At 41.3% G+C, this 19,270-nt stretch overlaps 1 protein-coding gene and 1 long non-coding RNA gene across 2 annotated transcripts; one reads left to right on the plus strand and one right to left on the minus strand.

Moving 5' to 3' along the window:
• Positions 1 to 5,076: 5,076 nt before the first annotated feature.
• Positions 5,077 to 12,256, minus strand: tmem70 (transmembrane protein 70). The gene is made up of 3 exons (XM_072571384.1): positions 12,045 to 12,256; positions 9,211 to 9,313; positions 5,077 to 9,105 (listed from the first exon to the last, which is right to left on the minus strand). The coding sequence occupies exons 1-3, from the start codon at positions 12,222 to 12,224 to the stop codon at positions 8,672 to 8,674; spliced, it is 717 nt and encodes a 238-aa protein (XP_072427485.1). The 5' UTR covers positions 12,225 to 12,256; the 3' UTR covers positions 5,077 to 8,671.
• Positions 12,201 to 19,270, plus strand: LOC140477453 (uncharacterized). The gene is made up of 2 exons (XR_011960734.1): positions 12,201 to 12,393; positions 15,265 to 19,270. It is a non-coding gene; the product is annotated as an uncharacterized lncRNA (long non-coding RNA).

Here is a 19,270-nt window from a genome sequence, read left to right on the forward strand (position 1 = left end):
CCGATGTGGCCTCTTCTACATGGAGGAGGCAGGCAGTCTACTTGCAGAATGTTTCAGAGAACACCTCTGGGACACCCGCACCAACCAACCCAACCGCCCCGTGACTGAACACTTTAACTCCCCCTCTGCCAAGGCCATGCAGGTCCTTGGTTTCCTTCATTGCCAGACCATGGCGACACGACGCCTGGAGGAAGTACGCATTATTATAAATGACTTCAATGCAGGCACAGGTGGATGGATTAGTAAATTTGCAGATGACACTAAAGTCAGTGGAGTAGTGGACAGTTTGGAAGAATGTTACAGGTTGCAGGGGGAACTTGATAAACTGCAGAATTGGGCTGAGAGGTGGCAAATGGAGTTCAATGCAACTAAATGTGAGGTGATGCACTTTGGGAAGAATAACAAGGAGGCAGAGTACTGGGTCAATGGAAAGATTCTTGACAGTGTGGATGTGCAGAGGGATCCTGGAGTCCATGACCATAGATCCCTGAAAGTTGCTAACCAGGTTGATAGTGCTGTTAAGGCGGCACACAGTGTGTTAGATTTCATTTGTAAAGGAATTGAGTTCCAGAGCCGCAATATCATGCTGCAACTACACAAAACGCTAGTGCGGCCGCACTTGGAATATAGTGTACAATTCTGATCGCCATATTTCAGGAAGACTGTAGAAGCATCGGAAAAGGTGCAGAGGAGATTTACCAGGATGCTGCCTGGTCTGGAGGGAAGGCCTTGAGGAAAGGCTGAGACACATGGGTCTGTTCTCATTGGAAAGAAGGCAGCTAAGAGGGGATTTGATAAAGACATACAAGATGATCAGAGGATTAGATAGGGTACAGTGAAAATCTTTTTCCCAGGATGATAACATCAGCTTGTAGGAGGGGGCATAATTACAAATTGAGGGGTGATAGATCTAAGTTAGATGTCAGAGGCAGGTTCTTTACTCAGAATGGTAAGGGTGTGGAATGCCCTACCTGCCAAAGTAGTTAACTCAGTCACATGAGGGAGATTTAAACAATCCTTGGATAAGCACATGGATGACGATGGGATAGTGTAGGGGGACGAGCTGAGAATAGTTCACAGATCGGCACAACATTGGCCCTCAATGTTCGGCGCTGTTTGTTCTATGGATAACCACAAGATTAAGAATGGCATCAGACTAAATCAAAAAAAGAAACAAACGAAGTCATAGAGATGTACTGCACATAAACAGACCGTTTAGTCCAACCCGTCCATGCCAACCAAATATCCCAACCCAATCTAGTCCCACCTGCCAGCACCCAGCCCATATCCCTCCACACCCTTCCTATTCATATACCCATCCAAATGCCTCTTAAATGTTGCAGTTGTACCAGCCTCCACCACTTCCTCTGGCAGCTCATTCCATACATGTACCAACCTCTGCATGAAAAAGTTGCCCCTTAGGTCTCTTTTATATCTTTCCCCTCTCACCTTAAACCTACGCCCTCTAGTGTCTCACACGTAGGTGTTCAAAGTTTGGAAGAAGATTTGTAGCTAGGGTGCTTATTGTTGTGGTTCTGTTCACCGAGCTGGGAATTTGTGTTGCAGAAGTTTCGTCCCCTGTCTAGGTGACATCCTCAGTGCTTGGGAGCCTCCTGTGAAGCGCTTCTGTGATGTTTCCTCCGGCATTTAGAGTGATTTGTATCTGCCGCTTCCGGTTGTCAATTCCAGCTGGCCGGTATATTGGGTCCAGGTTGATGTGCTTACTGATTGAATCTGTACAAAATCCCATGCAAGGACTGCACAAAACACTACACAGGACATACAGGAAGACAGCTAACGGTCCGCATCCATGAACACCAACTAGCCATGAAACGACATGACCAGCTATCCTTCGTAGCCACACACTCAGATGACAAGCAACATGAGGTCAACTGGGACAACACTACAATTATAGGACAAGCCAAACAGAGAACAGCCAGGGAATTCCTAGAGGCATGGCACTCATCCACAGATTCAATCAATAAGCACATCGACCTGGACCCAATATACCCAGCAATCACTTGCAGCGGACAGCTGGAACTGACAACCGGAAGCGGCAGATACAAATCACTAAATGCCGGAGGAAACATCACAGAAGCACTTCACAGGAGGCTCCCAAGCACTGAGGATGTCACCTAGACATGGAACAAAACGTCTGCAACACAAATTCCCAGCTCGGTGAACAGAACCACAACTATGCCCTTAGTTCTGGACTCCCCCACCCCAGGGAAAAGCCTTTGCCTATTTATCCTCCTATCCATGCCCCTCAATTTTGTAAACCTCTATAAGGTCACCCCTCAGCCTCCGACACTCCAGGGAAAACAGCCCCAGCCTGTTCAGCCTCTCCCTGTAGCTCAGATCCTCCAACCCTGGCAACATCCTTGTAAATCTTTTCTGAACCCTTTCAGGTTTCACAACACGGTGGCACAGTGTGGGCGGCACGGTGGCACAGTGGTTAGCACTGCTGCCTCACAGCGCCTGAGACCCGGGTTCAATTCCCGCCTCAGGCGACTGACTGTGTGGAGTTTGCACGTTCTCCCCGTGTCTGCGTGGGTTTCCTCCGGGTGCTCCGGTTTCCTCCCACAGTCCAAAGATGTGCAGGCCAGGTGAATTGGCCATGCTAAATTGCCCATAGTGTTAGGTAAGGGGTAAATGTAGATGTAGGGGTATGGGTGGATTGCGCTTCGGCGGGGCGGTGTGGACTTGTTGGGCCGAAGGGCCTGTTTCCACACTGTAAGTAATCTAATCTAATCTAAGTAATCTAATCTAATCTAACACCCTCCCCCCCCCCGATAGGAAGGAGACCAGAATTGCACGCAATATTCCAACAGTGGCCTAACCAATGTCCTGTACAGCCACAACATGACCTCCCAATTCCTGTACTCAATACTCTGACCGATAAAGGAAAACATACCAAATACCTTCTTCACTATGCTATCTACCTGCGACTCCACTTTCAAGGAGCTATGAACCTGTACTCCAAGGTCTCTTTGTTCAGCAACGCTCCCTAGCACCTTAACATTAAGTGTATAAGTCCTGCTAAGATTTGGTTTCTCAAAATGCAGCACCTTGCATTTATCCAAATTAAATTCCATCTGCCACTTCTCAGCCCATTTGCCCATCTGGTCCAGATCCTGTTGTAAATCAGAGGTAACCTTCACTGTCCACTACACCTCCAATTTTGGTGTCATCTGCAAAACTTACTAACAATACCTCTTATACTTACATCCAAATCATTTATATAAAATGACGAAAAAGTAGTGTACCCAGCACCGATCCTTGTGGCACTCCACTGGTCACAGGCCTCCAGTCTGAAAAACAATCCTCCACCACCACCCTCTCTTCTACCTTTGAGCTAGTTTGTATCCAAATGGCTAGTTCTCCCTGTATTCCGTGAGATCATTCCTTGCTAACCAATCTCCCATGGGGAACCTTGTCGAACGCCTTATCGAAGTCCATGTAGATCACAAATACTGCTCTGCCCTCAATCTTATTTGTTACTTCTTTAAAAAAACTGAATCAAGTTTGTGAGACATGATTTCCCACACACAAAGCCATGTTGACTATCCCGAATCAGTCCTTGCCTTTCCAAATACATGTAAATCCTGTCCCTCAGGATTCCCTCCAACAACTTGCCCACCACCAACATCAGGCTCACTGGTCTATAGTTCCCTTGCCTGTCCTAACCATCCTTCATAAACAGTGGCACCACATTAGCCAACCTCCAGTCTTCTGGCACCTTACCTGCGACTATCAATGATACAAATATCTCAGCAAGAGGCCCCGCAATCACTTCCTTAGCTTCCCACAGGAGTTCTAGGGTACACCTGATTAGGTCCTGGGGAATCTCAAACATATAAATAGAAAGCAGGCTACACCGCCAGTGTAAACCCACCGAGGAGGTTATCGAGTATGGTGATGTAATGTCTGAAAACGAACCTTCCAGCTCACGAGCAAACCTACATCCAAACCTCAACTTGAGCTACAAATCTTCTCAAAACTCACTAGAGATAGGGGATGCACTGGTAGTAACCTTCTGGGAATGCAAAGGTTAACCAGACTGGTTCCCAGGATGACACTGTGAAGGCCAATTGGCCAAAGTGGGCCTGTATCCACTGAAGTGGTAGAATAAGAAGTGATTGCATTGAAAATTATAGGATACTTAAACAGGATAGACATAGGTAAACAGAACCACAGACATAATTAAGAATGAGGGGGATACCATTTAAGGCCAAGATGCTTTTAAGAGTCAGACATGTACAGCACATAAACAGACCCTTTGGTACAACTCATCCATGCCAACCTAATCTGATCCAGTCCCATTTGCCACCACTTGGCCCATCTCCCTCTAAACCCTTCCTATTCGTAGATCCATCCAGATGCCTTTTAAATGCTGTAATTGTACCAGCCCCCACCACTTCCTCTGGCAGCTCATTCCATGCACCACCCTCTGCGTGAAAACGTTGCCCCTTCGGTCCCACTTAACATTTTCCCTCTCACCCCAAACTTATGCCTTCTACTCTGGCCTCCCCACCCCAAGAAAAAAGGCCTTGTCTATTCATCCCACCCATGCCCCTCATATTATAAGCCTCTATAAAAGGTCAACCCTCAGCGTCCGACACTCCAGGGAAAACAGCCCCAGCCTATTCAGCCTCTCCCAATAGTTCAAATCCTCCAACCCTGGCAATGTCCTTGTAATTTTTTTCTCAACCAAACATCCTTCAGATAGTAAGGAGACCAGAACTGCACGCAAATTTCTAAATGTGGCCTAACCAATGTCCTGTACAGCTGCAACATTATCTCCAACTCCTATACTCAATACTTACAGTTGTGGTTGTAAATCTTTAGAATTCTTTATCCAGAAGTGCTGTGGAAACTAAATCTTCAAGTTTGTTTAGGGTTTGGTAATCAATAGCATAAAGGGTTATAGGAATAATGTGATAAAAAGCAACGATGAAGTGTTTGATCAGCCAGGATCATAAATGGCAGAGCATGATCTGAATCTATTGGATAATATGGATCAGTTGATATAGACATGTTTTTGAAAGTGGCATATAACGTACAATGTACAAATCATTAAATTTAAATATGCTTTTAATCTATAGTACTAAACATATAAATTAATTACAATTGATTCACTGGTGACGTACAAAGATTACTTGCACTTTACAAAAATCAGCAACTTTGCATTTAACAAAAACAATAACTTTCACATTAAATATAGTATGTGGGGTTAAGAAAGCAGAAACTATACAACGCAATGGAATATCAATTTCAGTGATTGTTCATCTTTTAAAATTTCATGTAAGCCAGCTAAAATGTTGAAGATTTTTAAAATGGACTTTTAGACACTACCAGAAATAGCAATTACCTGAATACTCAATACTAAATTGAATTCGTAATGAATACAGCTTTTTTAAAAAACAAAAGCTGCAGTATCTGGGCCTCAATGTGCGTATTTTTATTAGTTTTACTTTTATTAAAATTAGTAAGAAAGTCCAGTGAAGTGTGCAAAGTTAACATTGCTGATGGTTATCATACTCAGCATCATTAGTCAGGTTCAATAAATCAACAACATGCCTCTTGCCAACAGGTTATTAAAAAGCAATTGTCTAAAAGAAAGTTGTCCACAATTTAATATTCAATTCTTCGATGGGAATCATTCAGAAATATTGAAGATAAAATTAGATGGAATTTTCATACTAAAGGAATTGAAAGATGTAGGGAAGGTAGAGTCAATATAGAGATTGTCCATGCACTTCATGAATGGAAGTGTTGGTTCAGAGCTCCAACTAATCTTTTACAGCTTCTATTTATGTTCTTGGAACCAATTAAAGTGAAGTGAATATTCACCACTTTGTCGCAATACACTTTAAAACACATCAAATAAAATACTAAAAATAGAACGTTGCAGAATCATTCATACTTAACAACTGGATATATGTTTCAGTAATTAATTTTTTTAAAAATCTTGGCTAATAGTCATGATTCTGCTCAATTGAGATCTTGGTACTAAAGCTACCAATGTCAAAGAGCACCAAATAAAGCCAACCAAATTCACGTACCATAACAGAAAACAAGAGGATGTCACATTTCCATAACCATTACAATACAATATTGTTCTAGCAAAGAATCGATCTACACCTTAATTGTTTCTTGTTCCATAGATGCAACTTGACCTGCTCAACATCATGCATTTGCTTTTCAAGTCATCATATTGTGTTTGTTGCGTGACTCAGGTGTTGATGTATATAACCTGTAAGTGTTGTAAATGTAAATTGGCTTTTGCAATTAAAGCTTGAAATTCACATTAAATCTTATATATTTCTATTTGGAAATACTCCATAAAGGCAACTGTGCTTAGGTCAAGGACTCTGGGATTTGATAAATACAACCAATAACATGATGATTTTGTAATAATAATCCTAAATGAAGTTTCTAATACAAAGACAGCAGTTAAAAATGCAAGACGTCTTACTTTTCTATCCCACAGAAGCTAATTAGTCTGCTCATGATACATCACTTTCTCCTCATGATACATCAACCCAACAAATGTGCTTCTTTCAATTCTCCATCAAATATTCACAAATTCTCCATCTTTACCCAACAACTTAAACATTCCTGTCCCAAAGCTAGTGGTTACTTACACAAATATATTTCGTTAAAAAATACCAAGGAAGTCAAAAAAAGTACACAGCTGAGTTACAATGCAGAAAGCCATGCACTTGCCCCACTTGGATGCAAGATATAAAACTATCACAAATCCATTTTAACCACAGTAACCACAGCCTGGTCTGACAGCAGAAATCGCATTCTCCTGACTGCAACAAAAAGGTTGGTGAATCAGCAAATGAAGGAAAGAGAGGGGGAGAATAGTAAGGAAATCCTATAGTTAACCATTATAATCAAAGTCATTTCCAATTCCATTCACTCTACTCCATTAAAATTAGAATACAGTGGAAAATTATTTGGTTAGCAAGTGTGCCATCTGGTTAAGTCATTTTAATTAATTGCAACATTTATAACAGGTTCTGGATTCATATAACATTCCAGGGGAAACTTCTGTAAAACCTGCACTCCACATCCAGGTTACTTTTTTTAAAAAAATCTAGAATGCAATGAAACAGAATTAAACTGTAATTTTATATACAAACTAATTTTTAAGAATATCGTCATCATATTTGTTTGTGGGAGCTTGTGTGCAAACTGGCTGTCACAATTTTGTACTTTACAACACTATGCTTCATTATTACCTAACTGACTGTAAAGTACTTTGGAATATCAAGTGTTGAGACTAGTTCTGTACAAATTTAAGTAATTCTGCTACCCAATAAAGAAACCTGTTGCATAATCAGCCTATATTACAAGTGTGACAAGTCTCTAATTTGGTGACACCACAGAAAGTTGCCTTTGTGTCACGTATCAGTTCATTTTCGCAACCTGAAACAAGAAATGATCCGTACATATTGCTCAGCAGCATTAAGGAAAATGAAAGACCATTTGCCAATCTCACTTTTTAATAGTCTTTAGAAAATATAATTGAACAGGAATTCTGTGCAATAGAACCAGATGCTATTCTCTTTTTCATCTTCACAGTTTATACATCAATCATGCCAATATGTTACTGGGTATTTTGGAAATAAAAATAGAACATCACCAGTTTGCAAAAGCAAACAAATGTTTTTCAGAATTCAAGGAATTGTCTGAAACAATTTTCTGTTTCTCCCCACAGATGCTGTTGAGTTTTTCCAGCACTGTGCTCATTTCAGATTTCTCACAGTATTTTGTTTTTGTCTCGTTTTTTTGATGCACTGAACAGTAGTAATTTCTCCATCTCATTGATCAACAAATTAGGCTGCCATTTTGGTCACAAACGTAAAGCTCTTGCCTGTGGGAAACTCTCCAAGATGGAAAAGTGAAGCAACTAACATGATGCAGCACGGCAACAATAAGACTGACTGGATCCCCTGTCATTACTTTCCTGTTAGCAATCAGGTATTTCCTTACAAAAGCAAGACAGATATAGTGGCATCACCAGAAGGGACAGCTCCTGCCAAGTAATAAGCCTTAAAAAAGTCATATGCTTAAATCTCAGCCACTAGCAACATATCCTTTGTTTTAATTCCACACTCTTGTGTTATTAGGGACAATTTTTTTTTTGAAACAAAACAGCTTCACTACCCTTCAGCAAGTAGTTCAAAGCAATAATGGGAGAGGCCATTTTGGATAATTACCCTCTCAAATCACAGCTATTGCCTGTTTAACAGGTGAAAGTGAAAATTAGAGAAGGCTCAAGTCAACTCTCCGTAACCACAAGCACTTCCTATTAGACAGTGTCAAATGTGTGGAGGTTATACAAGAAACAAACTAGAACCATTATAAAAAATACATTCTGTAGTTGTGCACACAACAGATCTGTCGTCAGCAAGGATTTGATGGAGACACAAACCCAAAATGTCAATTTAACATTTATAAAGAATAGATGCTGTTTGATCTGCTAAGTGAACACAAAATGTTCTGTTTTCCTTTCAAATTTCCAGTATCTGCGCATTTCTTCCTTGTGTTTATGTTCAATCCAAGTGTACAAAATTAAGATATAAACGCAGCTCACTGCTAACTACAATGATGGAGAGAACAGCCGTGGAAGTAACATCGCCTTTCCTTTTCATCATTATTTTTTCAGTTCATCCAAATTAAAGGAGAAGGGCTGATCATAACCCATTAGGTGACTGTAGTCATTTGGATGCCAAAAAAGAACTGGATTTACTAGCAGTGACTTGTTGTTCGCATAAAATGTGGTGAACAGTTTGCTGACTCCTGGAACTTTCACATCCTTTTGATGGAAAACCGTTTTCTTCTGCTGGAGGAGAACACTATAAGTGATTGCTGTGTAGTTATCAGTTTTTGCATCATGATATAGATGAATCACATAACCTTTCGTGAGGAAGTGTAATACCAGCGGACTTAAAAAAGTAAAGAATCCCATTATGCCACAGAAAGCCACCTGTAATGCAGGGCTCTGAATTCCAAGACCAGAATGGAGGAGAATATAAGGCATCATACATAAAGTGAAAATGCTGGTGGAGTAGGAGAAGAATTTCACCCCTAAAAACACAAAGATATTAGACACAAGACAAAGAAAGGGTTAATTTCATTATCACCTTTAAAATTTAGAAATAATGCAAAATTTAAAAAGGATTAATTTCTTACCAAGTACTACTCTGGCCAGGTTTCCACTGTAAATCAACCGTCCTTCCAAGTTGCTGCCATCTGAACAAAGGTGGCGAATAGGTTGACTGAGTGCAAGGTAAATCTGTATACACAAGAAAAGTGATTGTAGTATTTGTACAGAACTGGATAACTGGATTTAGTAATAAATTAAATTTCAATAAAGGAGGTCAGATATTAAAAGTACAGGACATGGGAATCACATGCAAGGTCCACAGCTACTGTCCAATCTTATTTGTCCTCAAACTGCATTGTGTTAGGCCATAACAGAGGGCTGTAAACAGAACCACATTGCTGTGGGACTGAAGTAACATAATTGGGCAAAAACAGCAGATTTTCCTCTCAAAGGACATGAATGAAATAGCTTTTATGACAATCAATTTCAGATTTATTAAACAAATTCAAATTCAACCAGCTACTACAGTGAACTTTGAATCTATATTGACCACATTAAGTTTGGGTCTAGTGATTACTAATGCAGTGACATCATCACTATATTACTATCTTCCCTCAAGGAAATAGACTTTTTTGTTAAAGATATAAGTCTCCTCATTCACAAATATTTTCAATTACAACAAGCAGTAATACATTCATTTTCTGAGTAATACACCTTATTGCCTCAATCTTTGAGCAAAAGTTCTATGCCACCTTTCAGCTCCTGCAGTAGCATTAATTTTGAGTAACATCTAATCCCAGTCTCCCCTGTTCTGCGTAAAAAAGGCTTTTTAGCACTAGAAATGTTTTAAGAGTCTAATTCCACTAGTGGCACCAACACACAGTAGGAAAAATTACTAATCGAGTAGTATTCAAATTAGATTGAAACATGTCAATACACATCTTCTACAATTTCACTAGCACAGATGCTGATAACATAGGAGGTCTGCGAGAGGATGAGAAACAGGAGAGATTAAAATAACAAGAGGTTTGATGCAAATCACTATTTGCTGTCTTCCATAGCTAACTTAAACCTAATGGTCACTACTGTTCCCTAAATATTTTCTTCTGACTTTTGATCCATTTGATATAATTCCATAAAGTCAGATCCAGCAATGTCTCCTTCATCCCTGGACTAGACATAGCAATGTAGAAAATTATCCCGAATTCACTCTAGAAATTCGTACCCCTCACTCTATTACTGCCCCAGGAAATAGCAAGATAAATAAAGTTGTCCATTTTATAATACTTGCAACTATCAGTAATTTGCTTGTCTATTCTACCAATTGGTGGTCTACTGACATCCAAGAATGCAATCGCACCTCAATTATTTAACTCTAAACGAACAGATTCTGCCTTGACCTCTTGAACATCCAGTCACACCAGCAATACAACATGCTGCTAAATCAATTTTGCCAAGTCTCCTTTATTCCATTCTCTATCTTGCCCAAGGATGATCTGGGAATATATTAATTACCATGTATGCCTCTGCTATGCCAGGATGTCATTATCACAACATAATATTCCATATTTAGAGAACAATTTCCAGTCATATACCATAGTCCAATTCTCCAGTCTCTTGGAGTATTTTCTCCACCCTTTACCTTGTTGTTAATAGTTTGACTTGCAGTTATTATGCTGCTTAACCACAGAAAGATCTCAAACAGTTTCCCATCCCAAACGTCACAAGGCTTGCTGCCTGCCTCTGGAAAGATCGGGTCAATTAAGATTATATTCATCAAGGTTTACAAGAATGGACATGGAGAGAAATGTCATTGAAACCTATAAAATTCTAATTAATTAGACAGGTTACATTCAGGAAGGATGTTCCCGATGGTGGGAATATCCAGAAGGAGGAATCTTAGTTTAAGGATAAGGGGTAAAGATTTAGGAGTGAGACTGTGTATGGCATTCTTGCCTTCATCACTCAGGGCATTGAGTATAAGAGGAGCAAGCTAAACTGCAGTTATGCATGACTACGTTTGGAGTGTTGTGTGTAGTCTGATCGCCACAATATAGGAAGGATGTGGAGGCCTTGAAGTGTGAGAAAAAGAGGGTTCCCAGGTCTATTTGCTACAGGAAGGCTTGGACTATTTGCATGAGTGTGTCAGAGGCGGAGTGCAACCTGATAGAAATATATAAATTAAGAGAGGCATGGATAGTCAGCCTTTTTTCCCCCTAGGGTGGAAATTTGAAATACGAGAGGGCATTGGTTTAAGGTGAGATAGGGAAAATTAAAGGAGATGCACAAGACTAGTAGTTGCCTGAAAGGCACTGCATGATGAGGTGGCAAAAAGCAGGTACAATAACACTTAAGAAACATTTAGACTGATACGTGAACAAGTAGGGCTCAAAGATATGGCTCACGTGCAGGCAAATAGAATTAGTTTAGAATGGCAACACAGTCATTGCAGACATTGAAGAGCCTGTTCCTGCATTGTATTGTTTTATATTAAACTTCTTCACCCAGAGAGGGGTATAAGATTCATTGCCAGACTAAGTGATTAAGGCCAAAACTTTGTTTTCAAGATAGAGATCTAGCACTTGTGGCTAAAGGAATCAAGCGATTGGGGGGGGGGGGGGGAGGGGGGAAGAGGGGAGAAACAAGCGAACGCAGCTCTGCGGGGGTAGTGAGGTTCGGAGGGGAGAGTGGGAACGAGGGATTAAAAAAGGTGCTGAGCTCAATGATCAACCAGGATCATAACTGAATGGCGGAGCTGCCTGGAAGGGGTCGATTGGCCTAATCCTGCCCTTATGGTTCCATCCTCGTGCTCGGAGTCGCTGCCGATCAGATTGCTGTCGGCAGTCCTGAAGCAGAGCACAGAGACTGGACGGTCACATCGAGTATGACTCCTCCCATAGGCCTCCCTCACTCACTCTACCTGTGGTCTTCCGCAACTACCAACGAACCGGGGCCCATCCGACACCTGGGACGTGGGGCAGTTTGCGTGGACGCTCAGGGCGGAGAGGGGCCGGGCAGCCGCCCACCAACCCGCCACCGTCAGCCGACGCAGTGACCCCGAGCGGGACCTCGACACGAGAACCACCAGAGCCGCCGCCATCTTCAAAACCGCCGCTCCCACCTCCCAACACACCCCGATACCATTGGCTGGCGGCAGCCACCAATCACCAAGCTGCTTACAACAGGAGCCCCGCCCCGAAATTTAAAAAAAGCGCGAACAGAAGGAGCTGATCAAGATGGCGGAGTGGGTGTGAAGAGATTTAATGAAGGTAGAGTTCAACCCCTTAACAGTCAAACCTTGGTGGAATCAAATATTTTAGCTTAAGGATATTTTTCTTGTGGCCAGCAGATATGTAACTGTCAGTTCCACGAAAGAAAAGTTGAGATAACAGTTGACACACTGGGGGAAAATAAAATCACACAACCCCAGGTTATGTCCAACAATACTGAGAGTATTAGTTTATACTGTGGTCACAAGTAGGAGTTGACAGTGTCTTACTAAGGAAGGGTTAAAATAAAACCAAAGTTTCTGAAGAAAGGTCACTGGATTTGAAGTGTTAACTCTTGTTTTCTCTCTCCACAGCTGCTGCCAAACCTGCTGAGTTTCTCCAGCAAACTTTTTTTTGTTTTACATCTCCAGCATTCACAATTTTCTTTTGAGGCAAAAGTGGATTTAGGGTATTGTTGGTTTGCTGACTTTCCATAAAATTACTTCTAAGGTCAGAAGTCATCTGCCACCCTGTTATAGTCCAATCAGTTTATTTGAAATAACAAGCTTTCAGAGCACTGCTTCTTCGTCAGGAGAAGACTTCTCCTGATGAAAAAGCTGTGCTTTGAAAGCTTGTGATTTCAAATAAACTGAATGGCTGTAACCTAGTGTTGTGCCAACACCAGCATGTCTACATCATTACTTAGATAAGGAATCATATCAATTTTACATCTTAGCCTAAATCTCCGGTCTCCTGCTGATGGAATATTTTCTATACACTTGCTTTCTCTGCTCCACTGTGCAATCACTTTATTTCTACCCAAGGGTATTGCTTTTAAAATTGTTCCCTCCACAGATGCTGCTAGACCTACAGAATATTCCCAGCATTTTCAATTTTTATTTTTGATTCCTGGCATCCATAGTATTTTGCTTTTGGCATAATGTTTACTGCCACTTCTCCAGAAATGCTTATTTTCAAGAAATTCTGTTCTTCTCTCAGGTGGGATCTCTATTTGTCTCCTTTAATCTATCTTCATTGCTTTCTCACTTCCTTCTTGTGTTTGATAAAGTAACAAGCAATTTGCTTTCACAGCCACATGTCTTTCCTCAGTAACTATCTCCAACTTTAGCTTATTCCACACTTGATTCCAACTGAACTTCCATCATGTTTAGAATCCACCCATGAATGTAGTAATTTCCAACATTCATCTCATCACATCCTGAGATTGCCATACATCGTCACTTGTACAATCTCAATCTGTCTCCAACAACACAGATTCTATCTCAAAGCTGATGTGCTCCACAGTTTCATTCCATTTTATGTTTCAAGCGATGCTACAACAAAATGTTTTTCTCTTTTCAGGTGTTAAGAAATGCAAGCTCCAAGAACTCATGGGATGCCAGTATCCATCCAAATCATTCCTCCTTTCACTGCTGTCTTAAGACAATTCCTTCATCTAATTTCATGTCTTGCCTTGTATTCACTATACCCTCTGATTTTGCACTTTGTGCTGAATGGGAAATAGGAAATATTGCACCCACTTGAACAAAGAAAATTTACAGCCCAGGAACAGGCCCTTCGGCCCTCCAAGCCTGAGCCGATTCAAATGTACTGTCTAAACCTGTCGGTCAATTCCTAAGCATTTGTATCCCTCTGCTCACCACCTACTCATGCATCTGTCCAGACGCATCTTAAATGAATTTACCGTGCCTGCCTCTACCACCTCTGCTGGCAACGCGTTCCAAACCTCCACCACCCTCTGAAGTACTTGTCACGTGTATCCCCCTTAAACTTTCCACCTTTCACCTTGAAAGCATGACCTCTTGTTTTTGATGAAAGCATGACCTCTCGTTATTGAACTTGTATAATCTTTATCAATACTGATCCATTCTCAGCTTTTCCCATTCCAATCCTTTTTGGAAGCTATTTGGAACAAAGGCTCCCTTGGCCAGGCACATCAGGGCATTCATACCTTATTCTCAATCCTTCGCCCTTTCTGAAATTTACTTACGATATTTTCAAGATACAATTTTAACAATAGAAAAGTGGGGTGATCTATGGAGCTTTTTCAACACTGTTTTGAGGTTCTATTTACCCCCACTGCTACTTTTGAAGACCAAGGCTAATAGGAATGTGAAATTTGTCCTTAATCCCAGTGATTTCTTATTAATGCAAAAAAAAATTGAATAAAACGTAATCCATAGTTACTATCTATCTGTAATGATAGTCCCCAGCTACGGTTCTCCTTATCGAATAATATCCTTTTCTTAAGCAGGGTTGCACCACAGCTTAATATGTAATCAATAAAACATTCTATAGCATTCATTAAAACATAGAAAGTAGGAACAGGATAGGACCTTTGACTTTCAAGTCTGCTCTGCCATTCAATATGATCATTATTATCATCCAACTCAGTACCCTGTTTCTGTTTTCGTCCCATATCCTTTGATCCCTTTAGCCCTAAGAAAATGTTAAATATATTTGGCCTCAACTGCTTTCTGTGGCATAGAATTCTACAGGCTCACCACTGTCTAGGTGAAGAAAGTTTTCTTCATCTCAGTCCTAAATGGCCTCGGCTGCATCCTTAGACTGTGACCCCTCATTCTGGATTTCCTGGTTATTGGGAACATCCTGCGTTTGCTGAAAATGTGTTGCTGGAAAAGCACAGCAGGTCAGGCAGCATCCAAGGAGCAGGAGAATCGACGTTTTGGGCATGAGCCCTTTGGATGCTGCCTGACCTCCTGTGCTTTTCCAGCAACACATTTTCAGCTCTGATCTCCAGCATCTGCAGTCCTCACTTTCTCCTCCAACATCTTGCGTTTAAACTGTCTAGTCCTGTTAGAATATTCTAAGTTTCAATTAGATTCCTCTTTAGTCTTCTAAATTCCAGTGAGTATAATTTGAACTAATCCGTCTCTCTTCTCACATCAGTCATGTCATTCCAGAATTCAGATACAAAAGTGTCGTCCACGTTATCATTAAGAGACAGAAATTGAGAACACGCACTGGATTATCAATACCATGCTCAGAGGGATCAGATTTACGAGAGAGGAGTAAACTTACATTCCTGGATATGATGGTAGAAAGAACACACAACAGTGAATGCACCACAGAAATGTACAGAAAAGCCACACACACCGACCAGATTCTGAACTACAGTAATAACCATCCGAACACACACAAGAGAAGCTGCATTAGGACCCTGTTCAAAAGGGCTACAAAACACTGCAGTACTCCCAACCTGTAAAGGGAAGAAAAACACGTCTACAGAGTATTCGCCAAGAACGGATATCCCTGCAACTTCATCCACAGATGCCTAACAGACAAACATCGCAATAAGGATATGCCCCGATCTAGCTCACTAGCCATGGTACCTTACGTTAAAAAACATCTTGGAATTAATAGCCAGACTTCTCCAATCACTGGGATTCATGATAGCCCATAAACCGACAGCCATGCTCAGACAACAACTCACCAGTGCTAAGTTCTTATCCCGAGGTTTCACACAGGAGATGCAGTTCGCACACACCAACTTCTGCAAACAGTTAAACTTTATTAAAGCCTGTACAAGTTAGGTGACCTCTTTGACCCTCTTCACAGTCATGTGAAATTGAGTCAAAGAGGCCCTGAACAAAGAAAGTACATCTCCTTTATACAGGTCAGTTGGCAATGCTCACAGATACTCTGGCCATAACTTCATACTCACATGCCACTCAAGACAAACCCTAGTCTCACAGTCACATGTTACCCCAGGTACAATGGTAGGATAAGATCATCCTTGGAGGTAATGCAAATGCTAATGACCTAATCCTGAGGAATTGGTATGCAGACGATTTCCTGACTCAATGATTCCCCAGGACAATGTAGGTGTGATGTGTCCTAGCTTCAGGGGATGGCTAGAATGCATTTCTGAATGGAAAAGATTGAATGAGAGTTTAATTTGATAATAGCAGAAGCAAATGACTGTCTAATTGGAGTGGGGGTCATTCATATTCTTGCATGAATGTCATCCCCACCCACTTCCAGGATGTTCACTCAGTGCAGTTTAACTCTTTAATATTACATTAATGTCCAGAGAGATATTCCCATTTAATCTTTTAACATTACACCAGGACGAAAGACCCTATACCCATCATGTGCAAGACAAACGTAATTTACAAGATTCCATGCAAAGACTGCACAAAGCACTATATAGGACAAACAGGCAGACAACTAGCATTCTGCATCCACGAACACCAACTAGCCACTAAACACCATGACCAGCTGTCCCTAGTAGCCATATACACAGATGACAAGGACCATAAATTTGATTGGGGCAACACAATGACCATAGGACAAGCTGGAGGACAGCAGGAATGGCACTCTTCCATGGACTCCATCAAGTGCATTGACCTGGACCCAATATACCAGCCATTACAAAGAATAAACGGAACCGGAAGCAGGAGGAAGCGAAACAAATAAATTTCAGAAAACACAGTACAGCAGTGCTTCACAGGAGGGTCTAAAGCACTGAAGACATCACCTAGACAGGGGACAAAATGTCTGCAAATCACCTTCCCAGCTCGGTGAACATACCCACAACTATGATTTAAAGTCATTTTCTGTATGGAGTGTATGACTGTGCCTTGATGATATGAAAATGTTGCCTTGTTTGAGGGGCCACGTTAGCATTTTGTGTCACCAAATTATACTATGATCTGATTAGGGATCAGTGACCTCTTTTCAAAATAGCCAAATTATGAGATTCAGGGACTTAAGAAGAGAATAAAACCACAAGGTTCCATAGCTTTGAACAAAAAATAATACTTTGTAATACTGTTCTAACTTGTATCATAATTCATAATACACAAATAACTTACTTCTAACACGAAGAGTTAACACTGGTAAATATGAAGAATATAGTGTAATCAATCACACCATAGTGCAGATGAAATAACAAATGGGATCAGGAAAAATCCTGCAATTTTCTCACCAACTGACCCAGTTGTTAATTGCACAGTGAGCCATAATCTCATTAAGTTTCACAAATTCTTCACGTCTTCTGAATCATTCTGTTGTGGACTGCTTCAATGACTAACTGTCACAGGAGGGTATAGATGGATTGGTCAAGTGGACAGATCAGTGGCAAATGGAATTCAACTCTGAAAAATGTTTGGAAGCAGTAACAAGACATGGGACTACTCAATGAAAGGCAGGTGACTAGAAAGCTCAGGCAGTTTGGGAGGTGGAGGGGTGATTTTGAGGTGCTTGTTTCCAGACCCCTGAAGGCTTTGTCAGGTTTTTAAGGTACTTAAAAAGGCATACAAGATGCACCTTTATCAATCATGGCATTGATTACAGAGCACCAAGGTTATGTTGCAACTGTAAGCAAAGGTGAAATTGACTCTTCTTGACATCAAGGAGCCATACCAAAACTAGAATTAATAGGAATCAGGGAGAAAGCCCTCCACTGCTTGGAATCATTTGTGGGCGGCACGGTGGCACAGTGGTTAGCACTGCTGCCTCACAGCGCCAGAGACCCGGGTTCAATTCCCGCCTCAGGCGACTGACTGTGTGGAGTTTGCACATTCTCCCTGTGTCTGCGTGGGTTTCCTCTGGGTGCTCCGGTTTCCTCCCACAGTCCAAAGATGTGCAGGTTCGGTGAATTGGCCATGCTAAATTGCCCGTAGTGTTCGGTAAAAGTGTAGATGTAGATGTAGGGGTATGGGTGGGTACGCTTCAGCAGGGCGGTGTGGACTTGTTGGGCCGACTGTCCTGTTTCCACACTGTAAGTAATCGAATCGAATCGAATCTAATACAAAGCACAAAAGAAAGTGGTTGTGGTTGTTGAAGGTCAGTCATCACAGTTCTGAGAACATCATTGCAGGAGTTCTTCAGTGTAGTGTTCTAGACTCAACTACCTTGAGCTGCTTCATCATGAATTTTCCTTCCATCCTAAGGTCAGAAGTGGGGATGTTTGCAATGTTCAGTGCCATTCACAATTCGTCAGATACCGAAGCAGTCAATGTCCAAATGCAATAAGGACCTGGGTAATGTCCAGGCTTGGGCTGACGACTTGCAAGTAGGATTCATGACAGGCAATGACCATTGTGAACAAAAGGGAATCTGATCGTTGCCCTTTGACTCTTAATAGCATCAGCACTGCTGAATTCCCTATAATCAATATTCTGGGGTTACCATTGTCCAGAAACTGACCTGGACCAGATATACACATACTGTGGCCACAAAAACAGATCAAAGGTGAGGAACTCCACAGCAAGTAATTCACCTCCTAACTCTTCAAAGCCTGTCCACTGTAAGGCCCAAGTCAGGAGTGTTAAAATATGATCCTTACTTCCCTGGATGAGTGTACTTCCAACAAAATTCACAAAGCTTAACATCATTCAAAACAAAGCAACCCACTTGATTGGCACCATATACAGAAAAATTTCACTGATGCTCAGTAGCAGCAGTGGATGACATCTATAAGATGTACTACACAAATTTACCAAGATGCCTTGGACAGTACCTTCCATTGCTCCAAGCTTTACTTAGGACAAGAGCAGCATACGCATGGAAATACAAATGCCTGCAAAGCTTCCTTTCAACCTACTCAAACATCCTAACATGGAACTATCTTACTGGTCCTTCACTGTAACTGGGTCAAAATACTGGAACTCCATCCCTTACAGCATATGTGAGTAGCTACACCAAATGGACTGCAGCAGTTCAAGACAGCTCACCATCACCTTGGGTGCATTTAGGAATGAATAATAAGTGCTGCTCAGTCAGTGAAACTATATCCCTTGAGGGATTTTATTTTTGAAACCTGGATTGGATTTGTCTAGTAGACTTCTCTTTCAGCCTCCTTAATCTCTTGCAGTCACCAGACTGCTGTCCCTTGTTCGGGCTACTTATATTTCTCAAATTATGAATAAAACTAGTCCTTTCTTTTGAA

This window comes from Chiloscyllium punctatum, chromosome 5 (genome assembly GCF_047496795.1).
Source record: "Chiloscyllium punctatum isolate Juve2018m chromosome 5, sChiPun1.3, whole genome shotgun sequence".
Taxonomy (NCBI): Eukaryota; Metazoa; Chordata; class Chondrichthyes; order Orectolobiformes; family Hemiscylliidae; genus Chiloscyllium; species Chiloscyllium punctatum.

What these genes read in the sequence shown, in the direction of transcription:
- tmem70 (XM_072571384.1), bottom strand. Translation starts at nt 12,224, where the DNA reads ATGGCGGCGGCTCTGGTGGTTCTCGTGTCGAGGTCCCGCTCGGGGTCA. An exon ending in GTAGTTGCGGAAGACCACAG is followed by an intron (nt 9,314 to 12,044) that starts GTAGAGTGAGTG and finishes TTGTGTATACAG; the next exon opens with ATTTACCTTGCACTCAGTCA. An exon ending in CCTGGCCAGAGTAGTACTTG is followed by an intron (nt 9,106 to 9,210) that starts GTAAGAAATTAA and finishes TTGTGTTTTTAG; the next exon opens with GGGTGAAATTCTTCTCCTAC.